At 33.2% G+C, this 24,776-nt stretch overlaps 2 protein-coding genes across 2 annotated transcripts in view; one reads left to right on the plus strand and one right to left on the minus strand.

The window, feature by feature from the left end:
* Nucleotides 1–1,193: 1,193 nt before the first annotated feature.
* LOC141446969 (uncharacterized) lies at nt 1,194–9,794 on the minus strand. The gene is made up of 6 exons (XM_074114018.1): nt 9,467–9,794; nt 7,622–7,951; nt 7,288–7,538; nt 5,521–5,905; nt 4,851–5,050; nt 1,194–2,123 (listed from the first exon to the last, which is right to left on the minus strand). The coding sequence occupies exons 1-6, from the start codon at nt 9,686–9,688 to the stop codon at nt 1,394–1,396; spliced, it is 2,118 nt and encodes a 705-aa protein (XP_073970119.1). The 5' UTR covers nt 9,689–9,794; the 3' UTR covers nt 1,194–1,393.
* A 1,933-nt stretch (nt 9,795–11,727) lies between these two features.
* LOC141446973 (metabotropic glutamate receptor 2-like) overlaps nt 11,728–24,776 on the plus strand; it is a 308,858-nt gene continuing 295,809 nt past the window's right edge. The window contains exon 1 of the mRNA XM_074114046.1: nt 11,728–11,992. The gene's annotated coding sequence lies outside the window, so the exon portion shown is untranslated. The remainder of the gene's footprint in view (nt 11,993–24,776) is intronic.

Below are 24,776 nucleotides of genomic sequence, written 5' to 3' on the forward strand. Positions count from 1 at the left end.
CAATATTCTCAGTCTGCGCAAAAAAATAATTTTACACCCTTTTGGTGCAGAAGATATTAGAAAACCTTACCGCAGCGAATAAATCCTCATGACGGATCTTATGACAGTAAGAGGGAAGTAATCACGTTTCATAGTAAACGATCACTATGCAGCTCACAATGAGTCTACGTGAGGAAATTATTAGCCACCACAAACCACTTGTTTGTCCTTTTTGTCCTTTACAAGCGCGAAGAAGGTCGGAGTTGACCGACGAGGCGATGAGTAGTGGGGAGAAGCTTCAACCTCAACTTACAAATGGTTGGAAAGTTTGCCTTGGGTGCCCAATACTGTTTAACAAACCGCACCAGCAAGTTTTCTAAGATTTAGGGATAGTATTTATATCAACCCAGTATTTTTTGCATTGTTATGGAATTCTATTCTGTTTTATTAAAGCAGAAATGATGTTTTGGCGAGTTTTTCTGCACCACGACTGAAATAGATCTATTTAAGCCTAATTATGTTTTACATTCATGAGAATACTAACCCAGGTTTTCTAGGAAAACCGCAAAAAGAGCGGCAAGACTCGTAAGTCTTCAATACCACTCGCCGTTAATAAATATTAATAGCCTACCATATGCTCCGCTTCCACTGTCCTCAGGATATTCTGAAGAAGACTTCCGCAGCAAAAAAAAAAGCCTGGAAGTACTCTATATAAGGTATTCCTTCCTAACTCATGGTAACTACCCACGTTTTCCTATAAAGCTGTAGGAAGGAGCCGGAAGTTGAAATTAACCCTCTTCCTTCAAAGAAGACATTGACCTCCTTCAACTTCAGTTTGTTATACTCGTAAAGTAGGTTACAGGTATAGGTAATCAACTCGCAAAGATGCGATCTTGGAAGTAATGTGGAAATGAACACATCATTTCTGCTTAAAATAAAAATCACAACAAACTGGGAAATGGTACATCTTGTTGCGGAACTTTGGTGCAGAGTTCAGTCATGCAAAATGACAGGACATTTACAGTTTTTTTTTACAACCAACTAAACTCGTACATGGTGCAGTCTAAAACAAACTTAAAGGAATAATTTTTTACCCTAATCTAGCTGCAGTTGAATACCAAGTAGGAGTCATTATAGCGCGAGAAAACGAACGCAAATTACCTCTTTGTAAAATTGTACGAGGTGCTTTGGAACCAAACTTATTAATAATTTCTTATTATATTTGACCTGTTTAGATACCCCAAATAAAATAGACACTGTTTTTTAATGAATCAACTTTTTTTTTCAAAATTTCATTTAGGTATTATAAAATCTGATTTTTATTCAAAATTTTATAATTGCTCCGAAGTTATCATCAACATAAGCCGATTGTTAGACTTTATTTCACGTCGGATGTCTCGTCTTCAAAATTTGTCTAGCTGGTAGTAACAGTGAAGTCAGATTCACCTACTTTTTCAGCTTCCAATTCCACGCTACCTACTTTTTCAGCTTCCAATTCCACGCTACCTACTTTTTCAGCTTCCAATTCCTCGCTACCTACTTTTTCAGCTTCCAATTCCACGCTACCTACTTTTTCAGCTTCCAATTCCACGCTACCTACTTTTTCAGTATCCAATTCCATGCTTCCTTCTTCTTCAGCTTCCAATTCCACGCTACCTACTTTTTCAGTATCCAATTCCACGCTACCTTCTTCTTCCGCTTCCAATTCCACGCTACCTTCTTCTTCCTCTTCCAATTCCACTATTTCATTATCTTTCATTCCCACTTCCATTTCTTTACTTCCCTCCTTTGCATGTACCTCTACTTCTTCTCCTTCTGCTTCCCCCTCTTCCTGTTGCTCTTCTTCTTCTTCTTCACTTTCACTTTCCTCAAAGAAACGATCGTAAAGTGATTTCTTTTTCAAGATCATCATTATTTTTTGTTCCCATACTTTAACGTATTGGTTAAGATTTGGTGCAGCACATTCTCTAATATCAACAGGTACATTGTCTAAATTATAGCCGTTTCTTAGCATACAATTCTTCAAACGGAAACGTAAACTATAATTTTGATTTGCATTCTTTTCATACAATTTGATTTGTTCATCTGGTTGTTTATTACCAAAATCAACCTTTTTTATACGTTTGTGTTCGGCTATGATCTGTCTGAAATTACAAAAAAGCGATTGTATTAAATTAAAAGTGGTGCCACCCAAATTAATTTCTATTGCTAAGGTAATTAATAAATTTAGCAGACAAATTAATCTGCTAAAATGTAATTAAATCTAAGGCACTTAAGATCTTCCCTGAACTAATTATTCCGGAATAATTATCTAAAATGTGAAATAAAAGAAAATTTTTGGAGCCATCTTAGAGCAAATTTCTAACTATTCAATCAACATATTCTGTGAAGTTATTCTTTCGTCAAATCTTTAAAATTTCAATTTCAACAGTGAATTGTTCGAGTTGCTAGACTGGGATATCCGCGGGGTCGCCACATCTCCTGCCTGTAGCATTAGACTTCTGGTGATGGGCTCTCCTGGCTTAAAGAAGCGAGTTTTTCCTCTCCAAAGTGCCGAACTCTCACCCATACAAGCACAGGGATTATTTTCTGTAAAATATACGCAGAATATTTGTTGATACGTGCATCTGTTCGATGCATGAGTCTAGTTGCAGTGTCCCAACAAGAAGTCGACCAATTGGCCTGTAAGACCTTGGTGAAGAAAAACTCCTTCGAGTGGCTAATAAAGAACGCCTAAATCCCTTGCCTGATATGTTCCTAGACTATTTGTGCTTCCATGCTTTGTTGGTTAAAGACCCCAGGGCTATTGAGGGCAACAAGAAAACTCTTCAGGGTCAGAGAGGCTGCTATCTCATTTCGCTTTTACCCTGAAAGACATTCAGACAAATATGTACCCATACTCATCAGAACACTCTTCCAGACAGCTTCACAATGTCTTGAATTAACGTCGCAAGATTTTATATCCTATAGAACCATCTGGATGTTAAAAAAAACGAGTCTAGAATTGATTATTCTTCTCTTATAATCACTGCAGCAGAAGTGTTTGCAACTAATTCTGCCTAAAAGACAATCGCTAAATTTTCAAGGCTTCACTAATATCAGGTCAGCGGTAAAACACCCTGGTTTTTACCATTTCTTCTTGAAAGAACCTCACAGAGTCGCAAAAATTAAAGTAATTAACTGAGTTATTCATTAGAAAGAACGAAATGAAAGAATTGTTTTGAAATGAAAGATTAATGCATTTACTTCTTAAACCAAACTCATTTCTCCTCTCCCACAAAAACTGTGGGTGTACCCTCCCAGAAGAGCACATCGTGAGCCTAGTCAGCTGCCTGGAAGAGAAGGAAGTCTCGAAGGATAACTAGGCGAACCAGGAATACTGCTGAATGGATCGTCTGCTAATTTAGATTTTTTCACATATCCGTTATTGTCGCTTTTAGGCCCATCATACTTTCACTATTTCAGCGTTTTTACTGCAACCATTAACAATAATATTAACGGTAAACTTTCCGGCATACCTAAAGTGTAAAAACATTTTCCAAACAGATGACCTAACCTGGTATCGAGAATTAAAAGTGCCTCTTTATTTTAAACGATGTTCATGACACGATATTTCTAGATTTAGGAATGAAATGAAAAAAAGGTAGAATAATATTACAACCATTATTAACAAAGATATAATCAAAACAAAAAAAATTGGTCCTTGTGCACTAATGGCTGTTTTTGTATCTCTAAAAAAGGTCGAACTACTTATTTATAAACTGGCTACTTCGCCGTTATTTCAAATCAAATTGTCTATTAAAGCTAGATTTTGGACTACAATTTTTATTTTAAAGTGACGCAATTATTCTACCTAAATTCTATCCAAATTAGAAAGGAAATGATTCTAAATTTACAAAATAAATATTAAGTTAAATAAAATAATTACATAAAGGAAATAAGTAATTTAAATCACAGGAGAATTAATGAATTTTTTCCCTTAAACAAATAACTTTTTATTTAGACATCCTAGATGCCCTTAAATAGGATCTGTTTTCTTTCTACACTTCCTGAAGGCTGATAACAATTTCCTGTATAAAATGTTTACCTAATTAATTAATCTAAGTAGCTTACGCAGATAGATTGAACAACACGATTACGCAGGAAACGCAGGAGAAGGAAATGTACGTTTTTTATAAGATCATAATCTCTTCTTGTTTATATACGATGACGTATATTTGTACATTTTCCTATTGAAAGATCCAGCTTAAGAAAGCAAAGCCTAAAATGAATGTATAAAATCATTGTCACGAACAATTTATTCCGTCAATGTACCATCATCATCTCAGTAATTTAATGCATACAAACTATGCCAAAAATTAATATTTACAAATATTGGAGAATTTATTTTTACTGTTTTGTGACAATACTGTGCAGCTAAATTTAGTTAAACAATGCTGCTTAGCTTTGGTGATGCGTTTGTGCCATCTATTGAAGCGTTTGCGCTGCAAAATTGACTGAGTTATTGAGGAAAATAAATGTTCAGTTAAATAAAATCTTTCATTTGATCATTTAAATTGCATAGTTTTTTGCTGCAATATTAAAGCTTCTAAAGTCTTTATAAATACTAAATATAAGATTTTTTTTATTTCTAAGTTCGGTGAAACAAATAAGAAGATTTGTTCACCTCACTGCAGAAGGAAAACCATGTTTACTCGGGGTGGACGTTTTTTCTAAAAACAAATTTCTTAATTTTTGATTACGAATGCCGAAATTCTGCGCTATTCTCCAAAAAAATAAATAAATCGGAAGGGGGCAACCCAAATTTGTCGCAAGTATGGATAGATTCTAATAATATTGTATAAATATTGTAATAGCAATAACATCAATACTTGCAAGTGTGGTGCATAGAGGTGCAAGGAATGGAGCCTTGGATATCAATATCTGGAACGCAATCCAAACCAAATGGATCATTCTGATCATTCTCTCCATCCATTTCTTTGAAACTAGCTCTAGGAATGTTATCTAATGTCGAAGGAACGTGATTTTCAGTCACAATTTGCTTTACAATATCCTCAACTTTTACATCTGCCTATAAAGTAAAACTTGGAATTATTATAATATTTTCTTTTGAACAAAAGTTTTAAAAGGAAGTCTTAGGGCTAGAGTATGTTAGCTTCAGTCTTCATCTTTTAATTCCCCTATTTTTTTTTGAAATCCTACTCCAGACGCACATCTAGAATTTTGGGTACAAATTCTAACATTCGGGAAGCTTTCATTGCGTAAATTATTTTACACTTTGGCCATTTATCATTTCTTGAATAGCATCATTCATTCATTCTTTCTTGAATAGCATCATTCATTCATTCTTTCTTGAATAGCATCATTAATCATTTCTTGAATAACATCATTCATTTCTTAATTAGCCAAAAATTTGATATTTTTTGATGGTCCGACCATTACCAAAGAGATCGAAGTGCGCAGCTACATTTCAAATCCTAAGATAAAGAATTACAAAATTAAAATAATAATTACTAGAATTAGAAATCCAAAATAAATTACCTTTAATGCTTCTTTCAAGACATAATACATAAATCTAATTTTCTTTTTAAGCGAGTTTAGCTTGATGATAGATAATAGTTTCTTGGCCATAATATTGACGATTATTTGATCTGCTTCATCAAAAGATAATCTTCTTGTCTGGTCCACAAATTTTGATTCATTAATATATTTATTTTCAGCCTCGATGTGTTTATAGTTTGCTTCGTACCATTTTACATTTTTAATTTTTCTTTGTTTTTCCAATTTCTTTTTTATTATTTTTTTTACATTTTCAGTATTCTTTAAAACGCTTTCCATGTTTATCCTTTCTTTACTCTTAAGCACATTCGGGTTGTCCAAGCTTTGGATTCTTTCCTTCAGAGTTTCCCGATGCTTTTGAGATCGACTTTAAATCAATAAAAAAAAAAAAACAATTATTGATTCGCACAATTTATATTGATTGTTATTTTTTGATTTTTTTTTTTTTTTATTGGTGAGGATGGGATTAAAGAACTTAACAAAAGCAATTCATACAGATCTGTGATGTCTACTTTATAAGCTAAATCTGAATCGGAAGTTGATGAGTGGAACATTACTGTTACCAACTTGAAAACAATTAATTTTTGTTCTTACTTTTTGTCCAAAATTGATGATACAATTAAGAATTTAGATATTATTAGCATCACACATTTAAATACACAACACGAATACATTAAAATGAATTAAATTAATGTTAATACATGGATATTAAATGTACTCCTCAAGTGATCAACATTTATTTGCGATCTTTTTAAAAATTCAGAAGACAAAACCTTAATGGCAAGCCGAAGAAAGTTAATTAGATTACTGAATTTAGAATTTTGTATTAACTTTTTTTTGGCTCCTTTTTGGCATTGGCTTCCGCCATACAGCCAGCATCGTCTAGGTGCTTATCACTAGAATATCACTCACTCTCCATTCTTTCTTATAAATACAGTCGCTTCACTCATTCATCTCTCTACTATATACAACTATAAAACCTTACAACTAATGAATGGATCAGTACTTTATATTCCTGCCATCCTTATAGCTTAACCGAAATTGAAATCACGTAATCCTTCTCTAATCATTTTCTTGCATTCATTCTAATCGGCTATAACCTTTAAATACATTCATATTTCTTTGCAAACTCTGCTACAGATTTAAGCACATAGATGTTGGTGGAGAATATTATGTCTTCGTAGCGAAAGGGTGAACCTAAATACCTGTTTAAGTCGTCAAACATTCGTTTCCTTTCTACTACATAACGGTGGACATATCATTATTATATGTTTGAAATCCTCCTCCTCATTGCAATCTACGCAAAGAGGAGAGGGACCTATTGTATTAACTTTGAACTTGTGAAATGCTTCAGTCAATTTATTTTTGAAAATGTAGTTAGGTTCCATAGCGCTGGATAATATTTCTGATTTTTATCCATTATAGGTACTCTATCTGATCGATTTCAGATGTTCGTTCATCGAAAAGAGATTGGTTAATAAGTTTGGTGTAGAGAATTTGACTTCATTAGGTTTCAAATAAATTATTTTTATTAATATTATTTTTCTTGTAATTGATTTCATATTAGGAGGAAAGAAAGTATCCATACAGGTGTGCCTGTTACGCCAGACATTGTTTCCAGTAATAAATTTACTAGATTGGAGGGTCATCAAGTTAAAATCACCATGTAAAATAGCCACTCTCAACTCTATTAACTATGTTAAGTTTTTTTAAAAAAATGATTTCATAAAATTAGATAATTTGACTCACACATAAACAGCTTTTGTCCTTTCTAGACGGTTCTTCAGTAAAATGGTATTTGCTTCATTTCTCCTATGAACTATGCTGGACAGCCTACTCATGCTATCTCGATGACGATTTAGACGTTTAATCGACGTATTTACAAGATTATATTTCCGTTTTAATAGTCGCCCAACGATGCTATCATGTTTCTTATATATATCTTTATTTATCGAAAATCTATTTGAAAAATATTGTCCTTGAAGTGAGTAAAAAACGTCCTTAAAAGAGAAAAACAGAATTAAATTTTTGAACTTAGATATTAGTTACAATTTACTAACACAAATTTTAAGAAACTACTTACAAATAATTTTTCATATAAAGCCACACTATTCTCAAAAGAGACCTTATATTGATACATATCACTTCGATAATCTTCAAATTTTGGCGTTATATATGATTTACGAGCTTGATGCAATTGATACATTAACTCCTTGTGTCTATTTTGCAGTTTGTGGAAAATTATATTTCTATTGACCATGCGCGTTATAATGAAATTATAACTTTTTTTAGCTTTTAGAAAATTGTACGTCATTAAGTCCTTTTTTTGGGTTGATAAGGAAAATTGGTCATGAACAGATTTCTCTATTTTCCTTGTTTCGATTGTTCGTTTTTCATCTACAAGTTCCCAAAGCTGTAAAATATGTAAATATATATTATTTATTCGTTTTTTAATTTTATTTTTAAATACAAAATTTGAATTTTTAAATCTAATATTTGTATTAGATAATAGCTAATTTTTGTGGCTGCAACCAATAAATAGTAAACGCGCAATCCAAATTTTTAATTCACATTTAAAACGAAGGGCCGAGGTGATTGCCCCAAGTAAGGAATGACTTCCATCAGCCGACAGTTGATTAACTCAGCTTGACGACAACCCATCGAGTTCTCATCGAGTACTGCGAGGCTATTCACGCTTGAAATGCCGATAATCATGCGCCAAATGGCAGACCAACAGCAAGTTCAGGATCAATCAAGGCGTGTAAGTTTCCCGAATTAGGACAGATCTTCCTTGTTACGCGAATTCCTCGTACATCTTAGTGATCAAAAACAAAAACATCTTTTGAACAGAAACTTCCAGGTCTCCTAGAACAATCAGCATCAGTCGCTTATCACCTTCAAAGCAGCCTTTTCATAAAAAAACAGATGCAAAACTTTTTTTAACGAAGTAGAGCTGTTAGTCTGCTATACTTAATACTCATCAAAATTAAAAGTACAAATCTTGGCTAGCTAAATTTTGTGGTCCACACACTCTCCCGCCTCAAATAAAGAGCAAGTGACCTAATAAGTTCACCGCAGCTCTAGACCTTCTATTTTTCGGGAACTAATGTGGCTAAACCCACATGCAAGTTTTGATATTTTGGTCTTCAAATAAGCCATTTATTTGTAGCTACAAATAATGACATCGAAATAAGATTATTATCATTATTATTATTTTTACATATGCTCGCATAAGTTTGCTGCGTAGTTGCTCCAAAGAAAAGTCCAGAAATGTACATGCTTGTGCTCATTGCAACGAACTGCTGAAGTATTATCGGAAAGAAGTAGAGGCTGTCCCATGTATCAAAGTGAAGAGCATGGATAACAGGGAGTTCGGCAATACGAAAGAAATTAAACTATCGTCTTCAATTAAGGATTCAAAATAGGCGAGGAATGGGTTAAATAAAAACAACAACTCGTCTTTTTGCCAACGTTTCGACAAATATATTGTCCTCTTCAGGTCGTCGCTATGCGGATTGGTTGAGTTACAAAAACTAAGCTTACTTGTTTACTAAGCATAAACTGTTTTTATTTGACCGATTCCTCGCCAATTTTGAATCTTTAATTGAATAATTTACGGTCACGAAACCTATAAATTCTATTGTCTTCAATGAATTAAACTAGAATACTTAACTTCTAGATCTAATCGAAAAGTTGGTACTAAAGATGGTGATCTAATTCTGGTACCTACTACTGGATCTAGATTCCCAATAATCATCGTCAAGCTAAGAAACCAATGGGTCAACATAATTTCAAAACTAGAGAAAGTTTGTGGAGATCGAATCTAAACTCTTTTAAACAGATTTCTGTTGAACAAAAATGATGGAACTGTCGCCTATTTTGGTGGGGTAAGACTGGAGGTTAAATATATTGTTACAAGAAAAATAACCTGTTTATCCAGAATATTCCAATATGCCAATAATTTCTCTTTCTCAATCTGATAAACATCGTTATCTCTTTCCAAAAGCTCCGCTGTTTTGTGTAATTTTTTACAAAAACGTCTTAGTTCATTTAATTTCATATATTCTAATAGAACTTCCCTTTCTTCTACATAGTCCTTTAAATGAATGTCTGGCCTCTTCTTCCTCTTTCTTGTCTTCTTGGTAGCCATTCCTTTGAGTTTCTTTTCTATTTTCCAAGCTTAACTCTATCAAATGTAACTTATGTAAGTATTGTGTAACTACAATGAAGAAAGTAAATAGAGTTACTATGCATCACATGTTAATTTTAATTGGTAGTATTTATTTCAAAAAGGCCTAATATTAAAGGCAGTGGGTTAGGATTGGACCTAATGGAGCAAATTGCTTGGTCAACTTCCAACAAAATTTTTATGTTCACTATAAAATTTCAAAAATCCAGTTCATTAATATTACATTAAGATACTAATCACAATACTGTAAGCGAGCCTAATTCCAACTTCTCCTTAAACATAGAATAATACGAAAAAGGTCTAACTTCGTTGCAAGGTGAATTTGCTTAAATGTAATTAGCAGAAAAATTCTGTGAGCAGATTAATTACACTTTAAAGAACCTCTTTTCCATCAGATAAAAGGTTGTAATAATTCTAAGTTGAATTATAAACTTATCTATTCATTAATAAAATATGCAAGTTTGGACTTCGTTGCTTTTATCTAGGCGACCTGAAGTCGAGTTTAATATTATTATTATAACCATTCTCTCCTTTGCAGTGTTCCTCTACTTTGCTTATATTAGGGACATTACAGCCAAAACAGGATTATTGCGCCGCTTCTATTCAGTTCCAGCAGGAAATCCTCTATTCCAGTAGATTTTGTATCGCAAACGAGCGTCTGCTACAGCGATTAAGTGGCTACTAGCTTCTTATCACTTCTGAACCTTAAATGTCCGACAAAAAAAAGGGACAAGGTCAGTTTAAATTGGTATTAGGCACTCGGCGGCTAGTTTGCTAGAAAGATAATCACTGGGTGTTGAGGATGGTCTGTTTAAAACGCTATCTCTCTCTAGTCTAAAAGCTCCTTGCTGGAGCAAGAACCAGCTGGAAGAGTAGTGGATGACCAATGGCTGCCTTGGGTCAAGTCAGACGAAGGCCACATTATTGCCAAACTAGAAATTCAACTCGCAAGCGTGGTCTATACCAACTATTGCAGTCACGGAAATAACTGAAGAAATTTCGGCATGGAAAGTGAGTAGCCACTGCGCCTATATCCTCTACTAACACCATCTTCTCTACAGCTTCTTCTATTTCTCGCCGAACTTTTCCTACACAAGGGTGAATAGTCTGAAGGTGGTAACTTTTCTTTTTAATAAAAGAATAGACAATAGAAAATAAGACAAACCATTGAAATTAGCCTGAAGTTTTGTCCAAGTAATGGCGCAGCAAGAGAAGAACAGAAAGAGTTGGAAGAACGATGGCGGAAACGACAATACATTACAAGGCTAAAATAGTCTTGAACAGTTTTAATAGTTGTATATAAATTAACATAGTTCTGGGTATAGTTACATTCAGTCGTGTGAGTTTCAAGTTGGCCCCAACTAGCCACCAAACGTTGAGATCTTATTCAAATATTATGAATTACAATTATCACAGTTTATAATTAGTTAACCCATTCGGTTTATAAATCGATAGCCAATCTAGTGTATATTCATATATTTTTTTTTAAATAAGTGTGCAAATTTTAAATAACCGTGTTATACGCTGTACCGCCCCTACAATGTCTCGACTAACACCATCTAGAGGAATTATTTTCAATTATTCTGGGTATGAGATGAAAACAAATGAATTACTCATCCAGTGACAATCTCTCAGCAGCCACACCCTTAACTGGAAGCAATAATAATAAAATGAATCAAAGAGTTAAAATTGAGGTTGTAATTAAATCAATCAAGCATGCATTATTCATTTTAGCTAGAAAACAAAACCCAACGAACGCGCAACCATTTTTTTTTTTAAAAATTTTAAATTGCCAAATCCAACATATATACATGTATAGTAATAGAATGAAGTCGGTTGTATGAATGAAAAGTGACTATAGAGGAAGCGGAGAGTGGAAAAATAGAGGGTGTAGAAAATACAACCGACAGCGCAGTCACACGGATCTAACCTACACTTAACTGCCGCCCCCAAAGTTGTGGATAAGCGTATATAAGAGAGGCGGCAACAGTACTGGCCTCCACTGTATTGCCGTGGTATTGTTCCTCTCACGTATATGTTACCCATATTTACTAACTCTTTATTTCCGTAAAGTTTCGTGATAATCCGTATATATATTTTTTTTTGTTCGTGCTAATTCCGGAATATTTTTTTATTTATTTTACGCGTGAAGTGTTCAGTGTTATTGTTAACGGTTCTTTATATTATTTTAAAAAAATTTAAACTCTGTTTTGAATTGTTCTTATCGACACTGGAACAAAAGGAATTTAATAAAAATTTAACAAGGTAAAGTCAAAAATATTAAATGTAATTTTAGGGTGAAAACAGTTGTTTTAAATGGCAATTTTGGCGTAAAGATTGGGAAAAAGAAGCTAAATAAACTTAAATATCCACTAAATTAATTTTAAAAACACACATTTTTATTGTTTTGTAATTTTTTAATTCAATTAATTTAACAATTTTAATTTTTTAGGTTTTCTAAGCTTCAGGTTATTTTTATTTATTTATTTATTATTTTTTTTAAACCTACATTAAAAATTTAACATGTCCTTTAAACATTTTTTTCCTTCTCATCTTATTCCCTGTACTAAGACCTGTGTTCAAATTCTTATATTTCCAAAAATTTAGTTGGCGAATAATTTAGGTCCTTTGAATTTTATCTGCTATTTAATTTATTTTTTTTTTAAACTGGGTTGATGTAAACAAAAAAAAAAGGTAGCCCCCATTTTGGGAAGAAGGGCGAGAACCCCCTTTGCCATGACCTAATGTGTGGACCAAATATTCGATTTTATTCGTGATTTACTTAATAAAAGCTCCAGGGAGTTTGTTGCTTTTTTTTTAAATTTTGTAAACATAATTTAAAAAAAAATCTGTAATTTTATTTGTAACAATTTTCCCTAAAACTTGCTAACGCAAGATTCTTCTCTAATGTGCTATTACAGTAGATTGTACGATTTTAATAATAAGTAAGAAATATACCGATTTAGAAAAATATCTACCAGAAGTATTCTCAAGTACCCAACATTTCTCTACAATTTTCTAATAAAATTCAAACGATTTCATTTTAACTTAGCATTTAAACCGAATATACATATATTGGGCTACCCCCATTTTGGTTTTGAAACCAAAGTTTGGTTTAAATTTTCCCAAGAAATACTGTTTTAATTGGGTTTTTTAAAGGGGGAGTTGTGACTTCAAATTTCATTCAACAGGACAACAGCACTCAACAGCATTTTTGTACAATGCGAAGAAAGTGAACATTTATAATACATATTAATACACATCTTTAATGTATTAATAAATACAGTTTGAAAGACTGACTAGGAGAGTACATTTAAACTTTACATTATACCTTGAGATAACATTAAAATATTACATTTTATATAAATTATAATACAATGTACCTAATTAGAGAAGCTCTACATCCATTATTATTATATTCCAAATGAAAATATAACAGTCTCCGTCTTCTATCCAATACGAACAGGTCTTATTAAATAAACCAAATAACGAGACCCAAAAGAGAGACTGAAAGAGATAAACTGAATGTTACGAAGAGTATTAATAATGAATAAATAAAATTCCGGTAACCAATTTATATCCTCAAGGGATAGAAGCTGTTTTACAACGATCATTAACCGTTCCTCTTTAAGCATTTACCTCTGAGATTACTGGTAAACCATAAAGCAAGATACTTTCTTTTTTAAAAAAGAGCTTTGGCCTTTCATCTTGATCTCTGGTAATTTTATATAAGTAAGATCAAGAGATAAAAGTTCTTTTTTTCAGGCATTAATTTTTTTTTTTTTTAAAAAAAAAAAAAAGCAAAGAAAATAGAAAATAAGATAAACTTTCTTTTCAATGAAAATTCAAATTTAAATTGATATTAAAATCTGGTGTGTGTGTGTGTGTGTGTGTGTGTAAAACCCTCCCTTTTATAATCCTCAAGTTCAAGATTTTGATCAAATCGAAGGGTAAGCCCCAAGGAACAATATAACTTCCCCAGGGTGACGAGATGTGGCAGATATGGTGGATATATGTGGGTTTATTGAAGTGTAAGTGATGAGTAAACCATAGAGTTCACCTGTGGGTATGGTAAATCCCCAATTTGGTGGCTCCCACTCCTCCAGTTGACTATCTCGGCAGACCCTACGCGTATTGAAGGTTGAGTATATCAGGAGAAGTGTTGTTTTTGTTGTTAAGGGATGGAATACCTAAAGGGAAGCCAAAATCGCTGAAGAAACTCACTAGATAAATCTATGTTTTAACAAAAAATTAATTTTTTATTACAATTCCAAGAAAGCATTCTTACTTGATTTTATTTTTGAATTGGTATTATTAGATTATAAATTTAATATTAAAATATTTATAAACGTATTAGCAATGTAATAAAAATTAAATATCATCAATAAGATAAAAAAAATTGAAAATAAAAAATTAAAGTTACTCAAAATGGAGAGATTTTGGCCGAATTATTCTTTAAGCCCATAAGTAATTAAAAGCTCAGTTTGTTTCGCCCTAAAAATATTTAGAAGCTTTTGGTTAAATGTAATATAATGTTTTCAGCGTGGTTATTACATAAAATAAAAATATTAATTATAAATCATCATGACAAAGTTCCTATAAATAAAGTTTTTATTAATTATGAACTATTCATTTAAAAAATTTAATTAAATTATTTAATTAATAGATAAAATTCAATCATAATAGAGGCGATAGAATTATTTTAGTTTTCAACGAGCCCCCTTCTTCATTTTACTGGAAATTTTAACTTTGAGTGAATTTTCATTAATTTCGCCTATGAAATGTTGTTTGCTATCCTGCAATACACATAACTTATGCGGGTCTAGTATTTATATGATTTGAAGGCACTTTTTTTTAAAAATTATTTATTATGATTTTGTGGGCAACTTGCAGAATAATAAATTTTCACCAATTCCCAGATTTTAACCAATTGAAAAAGTTTGTGTGTTAGTGTGTATGTGTGGCCAATTAAATTGGGGTATCTTGAAATTAAATATTAATCGATATTATTATTTAATTGTTATAATATTTAATTAAGGGCATCAACATCTGAGGTTATTTGAGCCTTTTTCAATGTTCTGCCGGCTCTCGGTTAGTGTTATCTCCTCACAGGCAACACTGTCCATCACACGTAGTAAGAGGAACACAGAAAGGAAAAAATGCAAGTGTAGGAAGGATTCAAACTTTTTTGAATCTTGTGCACTAACCACTTAGAACAATCCCTTCCTTTTAATGTTACTATTATTATTGTTATTTATTTTATTTTATTTATTTTTTTAATGATTCAAGGCGCTTCAAAATCTAAGGTTATTGGCGCCCCGAGCTTTCTTCAGTGAACTGCCGGCCTCCGAACAGTATTCTGCCGTTACAGACAACACTGTCCATCACCGGAGAGTGAGCTGTAAGAAGCTCCTGGGAAGAGAAAATCTAAGGGTCAGCAGCTGGATTCGAACCCGGGACCTCCGCGTAGGAGTCCAGTACGCTAACCGCATAGCTAATCCCTTACCATTTATTATTATTATTATTTTTTTTTTTTTTTTTTTTTTTGGCGCATCAACAGCTGAGGTTATTAGCGCCCGGAGCTTTTTCCAGTGCACTGCCGGCCTCCGGACAGTGTTCTCTCGTTACAGACAACACTGTCCATCACCGGACAGTGAGCTGTAAGAAGCTCCTAGGAAGAGAAAATCTAAGGGTCAGCTGCTGGATTCGAACCCGGGACCTCCGCGTGGGAGTCCAGTATGCTAACCTCATAGCTAATCCCTTCCCTTATTATTATTATTATTATTATTGCTGTTAATTATGAGGAGTAGAAACAGATTTAGTTTTACGATTCAGGCCAACCTCCAGAGGCTAACTGTTAATATACAAAACAATTTTAAGACCTCCTTATACATGGAAACGAAAGCTGTTTACTGACAAAGAAATGCGAACATTTCTATCTATTTGGGGAAGAAAAGTTCTATGAAATATTTTTGAATCTGTTCTGTAGGAAGGTGGATGGAAGATAGGATTCAGTTGGGAACAGAAGGACTTGAATTCGGATCCAATTATAGTAGGTTTATTTTTATTAAAAAAAAAAAAAAAAAGGAGAATTAAGTGGCTTGGCCACTTGGAAAGAATGTCGAAGAACATAGATGGCACTTCTAAAAAGTAAAGACTATTTTTGAACGTTCACTTACGTTTTCCACTTTCAAAACCTCCGGTTTTGAAGGAGAAGAAATTCTACATTTGCCGTAAAGATTGAGTTTTGCAGATGAATTGGAAGATGTGAAGCACATAGAATGAACACAGCTGTGAATGTTACCTGAAAAACCATGAATGTTTCCCTGAAGAACCACAGCCTCCATTATTAAAAAAAAAAGAGTTACCTAGCCCCATTATTTACATAGAATTAAACAATTAGGAAGAAATGACTAAATTATTAAAGGTGCGAGATAGAATATTTCAGAATTTCCACAGACAGCCCAGAAGTAAACCCCGTTGGAAGCAAGATGAGTTGGATCTTCGAGGAGGGCACCCGATGCAATTAAAACAATTAAAATTTAATTAATAAAACAAAACACTGGCAAATTTTTATACAAAACGTTCCAATAAAAAATTCCATTAAACTATTTCTCGCCTGAATAATCTACAAATTTAGCACCATTCAAATATAATTTGCAACAAAAAATATGTTTTAGCAAAAACTTTTGGGACAGATTAATAGTGCAGATTTACTGACGAAGTACTGCAAATAGTGTGCAGGTAAAATTCTTATCTATGCAATAAACCTAGATGTGATATGCTAGTCGCTATCACTGCAACGCTATTTACGGATAAACCAAATAAAACTGTAAATTAGGGCAAACCATGATTAAAAACCCTATAGATTCTGCTGCATTGTAATGTATTCAAATTGGACAAAATCCAATACTGAGTTTTAATTATAGTAAAAAAGAATTAGATTAACTTGAAATCGGTTACAACAGATTATTGATTAGGATTTTTTTTTTCTTGAAGAGAAAACTAATAAGTCTATAAAATATCAAGAGAAATCAGATGTGACTTTCTCTTAATCCATTCAATCTTGTTTCTCTTTCTTCTTACAGAAGGAAACACTGTGATAGTAGAAAAATTGTAATTATGCATGTATATGCAATGAATTTACCACGATTAAATAAAATTGATGAAAAAGTTTTCGTCAAAGTCTCAATAAAGAGAAAAATTTATCTAAGAAATACAGGAACTTATCTTGAAAGAATTTCATCGCTAAATTGCTGTGAAATCTAAGTTTTCTGTAGCGTTTTTTTGATTAAGTACCATAATAAACAAACACTGACAATTGTCTCAAAGAAAAATCTTTTGTTTTCAACAAAGAAAACCTCAAAATGAGTTTTTCTTGTAAAAATTTTTGACTCACTATGAAGAAATACGAAATGTGCAATAGATAAACCAGAATTTTTTGGGGGGGGCATCCTTGTCCAGAAATACCAAATAAAGTAAAGGATAATAGTAGAATTCCATCTTTGATGGGATAGAATGAGACTAGTGTTGTTTAAGCTCAACAAACCTGGGAGAATCTATAGGAAAGGTTAGAAAGAACCAAGGAAAACGTAGCAGCAAGATTTGGGGATACGAGAGTCGTTTGAAAATTCCGTGCAAAGTCAGAGAGATAGCACTACTGGCGCGTATCGATGTTATGTTTAGTTAGTAGCATCTCTTGGAAGAACACACACCAAATTTCAGCCAGATCGGTCTATTTCTTTGTGTTTGGCATTCGTTTGAATCGAGGAAGTCGAGTGATTTTCAAAAAATGGACAAAAAAGAATTTCGTGTGTTGATTAAACACTACTTTATGAAAGGCAAAACGCCTCAGGAGACTAAAGAGAAGCTTGATAAACATTATGGTGACTCTGCACCTTCGATTAGAACAGTTTATAAGTGGTTTCAAAATTTTCGGAGTGGCCATATGGGCACAAGTGACGCTGAACGTTCTGGACGCCCTGTTGAGGTTACTACTCCAGAAATCATTGATAAAATCCATGATATGGTGATGGATGACAGAAGAGTGAAGGTGCGTGAGATTGCTAGTGCTGTGGGCATCTCGAATGAACGGGTACATAATAGTTTGCATCAACATTTGGACATGACAAAGCTATCCGCAAGATGGGTGCCGCGATTGCTCACGCTTGACCAAAAACGAAATCGTGTGAAGTGTTGCAAGGACGGTTTGCAGCTGTTCCAGAAGAATCCGCAGGACTTTAGGCGTCGTTTCGTCACTGTGGATGAAACATGGATACATCACTACACTCCTGAGACCAAAGAACGATCTAAACAATGGGTTACCAAGGAGGAATCTGCGCCAAAAAAGGCGAAGACCGTTCCTTCGGCCGGAAAGATTATGGCGACTGTCTTTTGGGATTCGCAAGGAATAATCCTCATCGACTATCTGGAAAAGGGTAAAACTATTACAGATGCATAATATTCATCTTTATTGGACCGTTTGAAAACCGAGCTGCAAGAGAAACGCGCACGATTGGCCCACCAAAAAAGTCCTTTTCCATCACGACAACGCACCAGCTCACACCTCAGCAGTTGTGGTCGCAAAATTAATGGAAATAGGGTTCCAACTCGTTTCACATCCCCCCTATTCTCCAGACTTGGCTCCCTCTGACTACTATTTGTTCCCCAATATGAAGAAATGGCTGGCGGGAAAAAGATTTTATTCAAACGAGGAGGTGATTGCAGAAACGAATGGCTATTTTTCAGACTTGGACAAATCCTATTATTCGGAAGGGATCAACAAACTAGAGCAGCGTTGGACGAAGTGTAAAAGGAGACTATGTTGAAAAATAAAAAAGGTTTACCACAAAAAATTAAGTAGTTTCTATTTTTGCACGGACTTTTCAAACGACCCTCGTAGTTTCCGCAGAAACCAAACGGAAACAGCCCTCAATATTGAGGAGGAAAATCTCTAGAACATACAGATAAATCTTGAGAAAGGATGCTGCGAATTCTACAACGTAATAACATCGCTGGATTGTTAGGACTATTTCCTGTAGTCAAGCGGGTTGTCAAATAAGAATATAATGAAATAAATCTTATATATCTGTATTAAATATAATTAAGACTAATAAGAAACCAGCAGATACTAAGCAAATGTACGTTGTATTTACAAATGTATTTCTTGTTTGAAGACGGAACAAGAAAAACAAACAATAGAATGGTAGAGATAATTTGTAGAGATTCCGTACTTTATCCCTGTCTAGAAAATAACATACCATCACTTCCTGGCTTGTTACAGCCATTGTTACATCCCCGGCTGTGTAATATTTCTTTCTTTATTTTTATTTTTTTATTATTTTCAAGAAATTTTTATGTAGACAATATTTCTTAGAGTGAAATATGGATTTATTAGTCTTGTCTTCTTCCTCTACTGTTGGTCCAGAATACACAGTCAGTCTGCTGGTGAGTTTTTCTTCCTTTCCCTTAAGATCTTATCTAAATCTTCAGAAAATTGTTTTTTATTTTTTTCCCCAGGAAATTGCATGCTTAAATTTGCCGCGAGGTTCAGAGGTGTGGTATTAAGAAAGATTTGAGAGTAATATGAAGGAAAATATATTTTTTAAAAATTGAAAATCCACAGCTTTCCCCAGTAGTTCCACTTTTCTCATTTTACTTCAGCTCACTGCAATTTTCAGATCAGTTCCAGCATCCGTTCTTTTGCAAGAATACAAAAAAAACAAACAAATTCTAGGACACCTTCTACTTCTTACTATCAATGTTTTAACAGATATTCAGCTTTAATAAGGGTTTGACCCTTTTTTTTCTTTTTTTGTAACCAATGGAGGTTGATGTTCCTCAGGATTGTATTCTTGGACTTGGTCCGTTATAAATTCACTATTTTACACCTCCCAAACTGCCCAAACAAAAGAGAGAAAAGAGCTCAGTGTGTCAGAAATGATTTTAGGGACAAATAACTTTAATTTTTTTTGGAGCCAGTAACAAATATTTTTGTGCGTTTTAACTTCAATCGCTCTATCTTTCTGTTACGTGTGTATACCGTGTTTTTTGTTGAAAATTATAAGTTTTCCAACAATGTTTTGCATTAAATAAGAGCGTAAAAATATCAAGCTGGTCCCAACAACTTATTTATTTCCCTGGGACTGTTTTTCCCTAAGAAACTTTTAATATGATCTGCTAAAGAACTTCAGCAATAATAACCGAATTTGAAAAAATATCAAGCAATTAAATAGCAACAAATTTTCTACCAGTTTTGAACTTTCTTGGTGAACAAGGAGAATAGAATTTAACACGCGAGAGAAATCAAAGCGAATAACAGATATGGGAATATCAGCACTTGACTGCTGAAGGCACCGAACTTGAAGACAACTTTACTCAAACCCACATTTTAGGGGGGCTATTGAATGGACTAAGAATGGCGATGATCGCGGTAAAGGAATATGGTTAATCGGTCGCGAAATTATTTTAGGAAATTAGGCATGAATGGCGGACTAAGGGTTAATCACGTTTGGTTAAAAATTAAAAGTACATAATTATATAGTATGTACCAAGTGAAGGAAGGGAGACGACAACAACCTAGAATACAATCAACAATCAATTGACAAACTACCGGGTGACAAAAGACTACAAAAACCAAAACTAATAAAGCTATAGAATGGAACAAGACAAGAATTAAAACTAAATCTATTAAAAACAACTGCATAATAAAATTAAATATATAAGAAACTGAAAATTTTTAAAGTACATACACAATACATAATTTAATATAAATAAATAATTGAAATAATCATGTAAAGAAAGAAAACATGCTTAGTAACATGCAGAATGGACTAACCGACTCTGCTTTACTTGGACTTGAAGTTCCGAAGAAGGATATTAATAGTGGCCATATAAATGTTTTAAATAATTATAATTCCTTTTATTATTTTAAAGAAATGACTAGTGTCATTTTGTCATGCACTAATAGAAACATGCAATAATAGTAACATGCAATGAAATATCTACCCTAATAATTGGAATTATAATTATTCAATTCTATTGATTTATTTATTGTTGACGAGAGATCAATCACAGAGGAATTTGACGAAGTATCGGGAGATGTTAGTGTGCTACTTGCTCTAGAGAAGAGACACACTAATAACGACGACCGTCATCTACATGGCTCACTAAGAATTCCCCGCCCTACCTGTGAATGCTGTAGGTTGGGATATGTAACAATATCTTGCTGTTATATATCCATCGTTGTGGTCTTCGGTATCAGGGTGGCTGCCAGCAGAAGGAGTGGACACTGGACACTAGGCACTTGACACTAATTTAAACGTTAAAAACAAAAAAAAAAAACCTGTAGCGCGTTTTTGGAACGGAATTTAGAATTTTGCCGAAGCAATTTTTCATTAAATTTATACACACTGGTTATTCGTAACAATGAAAGGTGAAAAGCATTCGCGAAACAATCACTCCCGAGGATTTTAACACTCCCCGAACACGGCATCTGAAACAATAAAAGAAAAATATAAAGATTACTAAAAAGTATTGTTCATAAACAAAAACTGCAGTTAAATAATAAATAACTTATATTTAATACCCTAAAAACAAAGGGAAAGGATTTAAAAGGAAATCAGGAATTGCTGGAGAGGGCTGTGACCAAAACAAGAAGTATGTGTGGCTAGTGGATAGTGGAAAGCGAGGTATTTCCCACTTCAATATGCATTCCATTAAATATATTTGGTATTTTATTTGTCTCATACATTTGTTGAGAGTATTCCTCATCAATATACCAGGTATTTCATTGTCAATGCCCTTCAATATGCAATTAATGGTTTACTATCTCAAGAAGAAGTAGCTCATAAGAGCAAACTACTAGTAATTCGAGATAGCTCAAACAATATGAAGCCAGATCTCCACTATCTCAAGGTATCTACCCATCTTCAAATCCTTCAGCCACTTCATAATTGTGTACTTAAGCTTCCTCAAGAGTCGTATTGCATTTATCTCCTATCAGTTAAGTTAGTAAATAATTATTCCATCTTCTATTCTATTTAGCCTTTCTAAATTAAACTAAATTGAATCACCGGCGCCTGCCAATCATTGGCTACCTTTCTTTTATTTCTAAATAGCTGTTAAAGATATCATTTGATTCGTCCACATCTACTTAAACTCAGACAAAATAAATTAAATAATATTCTTGGAATGGTTAAGAATCAATTTGTTAAGCATCGTCTAAATGCTTTTCAATTTTCAAGTAAGAAGTAGAGCGTTTTCAGTATTTTAATGTTATTTTTTATTTTTTGTTTAATACAACAATATGGTACCAAGGTAATTTGATTACAATATAATGTAACATAATATTATAAGGGGATGTTCCACAAGAATAAAATTAATATAGAGACATCTCCACATAGGTTTCTGAAATCTATGTTACACTAAACTGGAGAAAAATGAATTAATGAACAAAACAATATCAGTTAATATAAAATTGAAATATCACTAACACATTAAACATAATTTTTACATAATATAAAAGTATATAGCTACATATCTGAAGGTTGGCTCTGGCTCATTTTGCAGAAAAGCACCTCACACACTAATTCACACCTCTTGGATTTACAACTTATTGATCTACTACACTAGGGACATAATTACTGGCTTTTCAGACACATATTTTGATCTTCATTCTTGCAGCATAGCCTTCGCTTCTATAACTTAACTTTACCCATAGAAAGCTAAACCTTATAATATTCTAGGGAACAATGTCTTTTGTTTCTGGATAGAGGGAGGACAAGGGACTCCAGACCGCTTCCCAACTCAACTGCTCCATTATTCCAACACGACCTCCAGAAATTCCAATTACATTAACTAAGATAATTTGAAATTTACAGTTATATTGTACTATAATTATAGTTATTATGAATATTATAATTAATTTAAATCAATTATTAAACAGATCTCTTCAAAAATTAATTATTTAATAAGAAAGATTATTGCCAATTTCAATCAAATTCAAATAATTTTTCATTTATTTTAATTCTAAGATTTTAACTTCGGGACTATGTAGGGAATATATTTTAGATAACATTCATTTACAAATTATAGAGCACGATTGGATAACAAAAATAAAAAAATAAAAAAGACGACTTAGGACCTAAGTTGAAAGCTTGGCATAGAAACAAAACAGAAAATATGATTGAAATGACAATAATTTTTCCCCCCTTGGATTATTGAATTAAATATGGTTTAATATATATAAAAACAAGTAAAAAAATACATATTGGATAAGTGTAAATTATTTCACAACATACATAAGAAACTTCGACCAGGTCAATCGCATGATCTTTCCAAGTAGAGTTGCAAGTTTGCAACATCATTCAGGTTAATTACTGGCCACGATTATCTGCAGAACACCAGCATCGTGTCAGGAGTTAACGATTAGATTAGATTAAATTTTTAAGATATTTGGCCTGAAGAGTGGTCCAAGAGGATCCATTGTGGCTAACAGTGCACCACTTTGAGTCCTGTAATTACATTTAGGAGGACTTATTTCTTATTTTGATGCTTACATAAATTTGAATCGGAAGATTTGGCTCTTGGCCAATCAATCGGTAGTAATTTCATCCAACAGTGCAGCTCACTTAGCATTACTATTTCTTAGTATTATTTTCATAACACCAATATAATCTTTTTAAACTTCTGAACATTCTCGGGCAGCTTAATACTCTCCATTAAAAAACAAACCAAGGCCCTAATATAATTTCTAGAACTACGGAATATCAAAATAAATTGTTCGTTTCCCAAACTAGTAAAGAGTATTTTATAGTAAAAATATTATCAATATTTTTGAAGAGAAAATAATACAGTGAAATGAACTAGCCATTAATCTTCTCCCCTTATGTTTTTATACAAAAGAAAATTTTTGATCGTTGGCTAATAAATCAGCTGGTACTGTTTTAGTGCTGAGAAGAAAATGGTAATATAGTAAAATACTTTCCCTGGCAGAGAGCACAAGATGTCACGAGAAAGTTTTGGAAAAACAGTTTTTCCTTACACACATTGTTATTGTAAAATTTGTTTATCAGTTTGCAGTTTTTAGGAAAACAACATTATATCTGTGTGTGTTTGTGTTTTCTCTTGCTAACTGGGTCACAACACATGATAATGTTTCAAGATAACAATAAGTTCCACCATATCATCATCATTTCTTTCTCAAAACTTCCTGAAAGTCTGCAGCAGCTAAAAAACTTATGTTATTCATAACTGAATAAAGGATGTATATATTTTTAATAATTCTTTAGCGTTTAGTCTTTTACTTCATAGCTTGAAGCGTTTAAGATAAAACTAGCGTAGACAGCCAGTTTGTATGGTGGCATAGAGGATACAGTTGTACTTTAAACGGAAATGAACAATTTTAATTACTAAGCATACCATTGAAGTAAACTACATTAAAACTGTCCGGTAGGACAGTTGTATAAGGGTTGATCGTCAAAAACTGCACGAAAAAGCGTAACGTTAAAAAAACACCCAACTTTGTCAATTTTTTTTTCTCTTTTTCTATAAAAGATAAAATTCCCAAATTTTCTTTAAACTATAGGGCAAACCCTCCTTTATGACTGTAATTTTTTTGCAACAACCCAGATCTAATAGGTTTCGAGAAAAAAGTTGCCGAAAATGAGCAAAAACGGCTTTTTCAAAAAATGTTCTTGTTCTTGTTCTTCTTGTTGTTCTTCTTCTTCTTGTTACCTTTTTCGTAAACAACGTAGCGCCTAAACGCGTGAACCGATTTTCATGAATGAGGTGTCATTCGATTCAGAATTTTATGTAGATGTGCCTTTTGGGGGTCTCGGCCCTGCACATCCAATGGGAGAGGAGTTAGCCCCCTTAATGTAAGGCCCCCTCCAAAATTATTATTACTAATTACTCTGTAAATCTTGTCCCGATTTTGATAAAATTTGGTAGGATGATAGGGTTAGGGCTCCCCTACGTAACAATAAAGCGACGATCTGCTCTTACACTTGTTAAGGGGAAGTATAGCAATCATTTCAAATTATCGACA

The sequence above is a fragment of the Rhodnius prolixus genome, unplaced genomic scaffold, assembly GCF_049639745.1.
Source record: "Rhodnius prolixus isolate KJV_2025 unplaced genomic scaffold, Rpr scaffold_7, whole genome shotgun sequence".
In the NCBI taxonomy this organism is placed as follows: Eukaryota; Metazoa; Arthropoda; class Insecta; order Hemiptera; family Reduviidae; genus Rhodnius; species Rhodnius prolixus.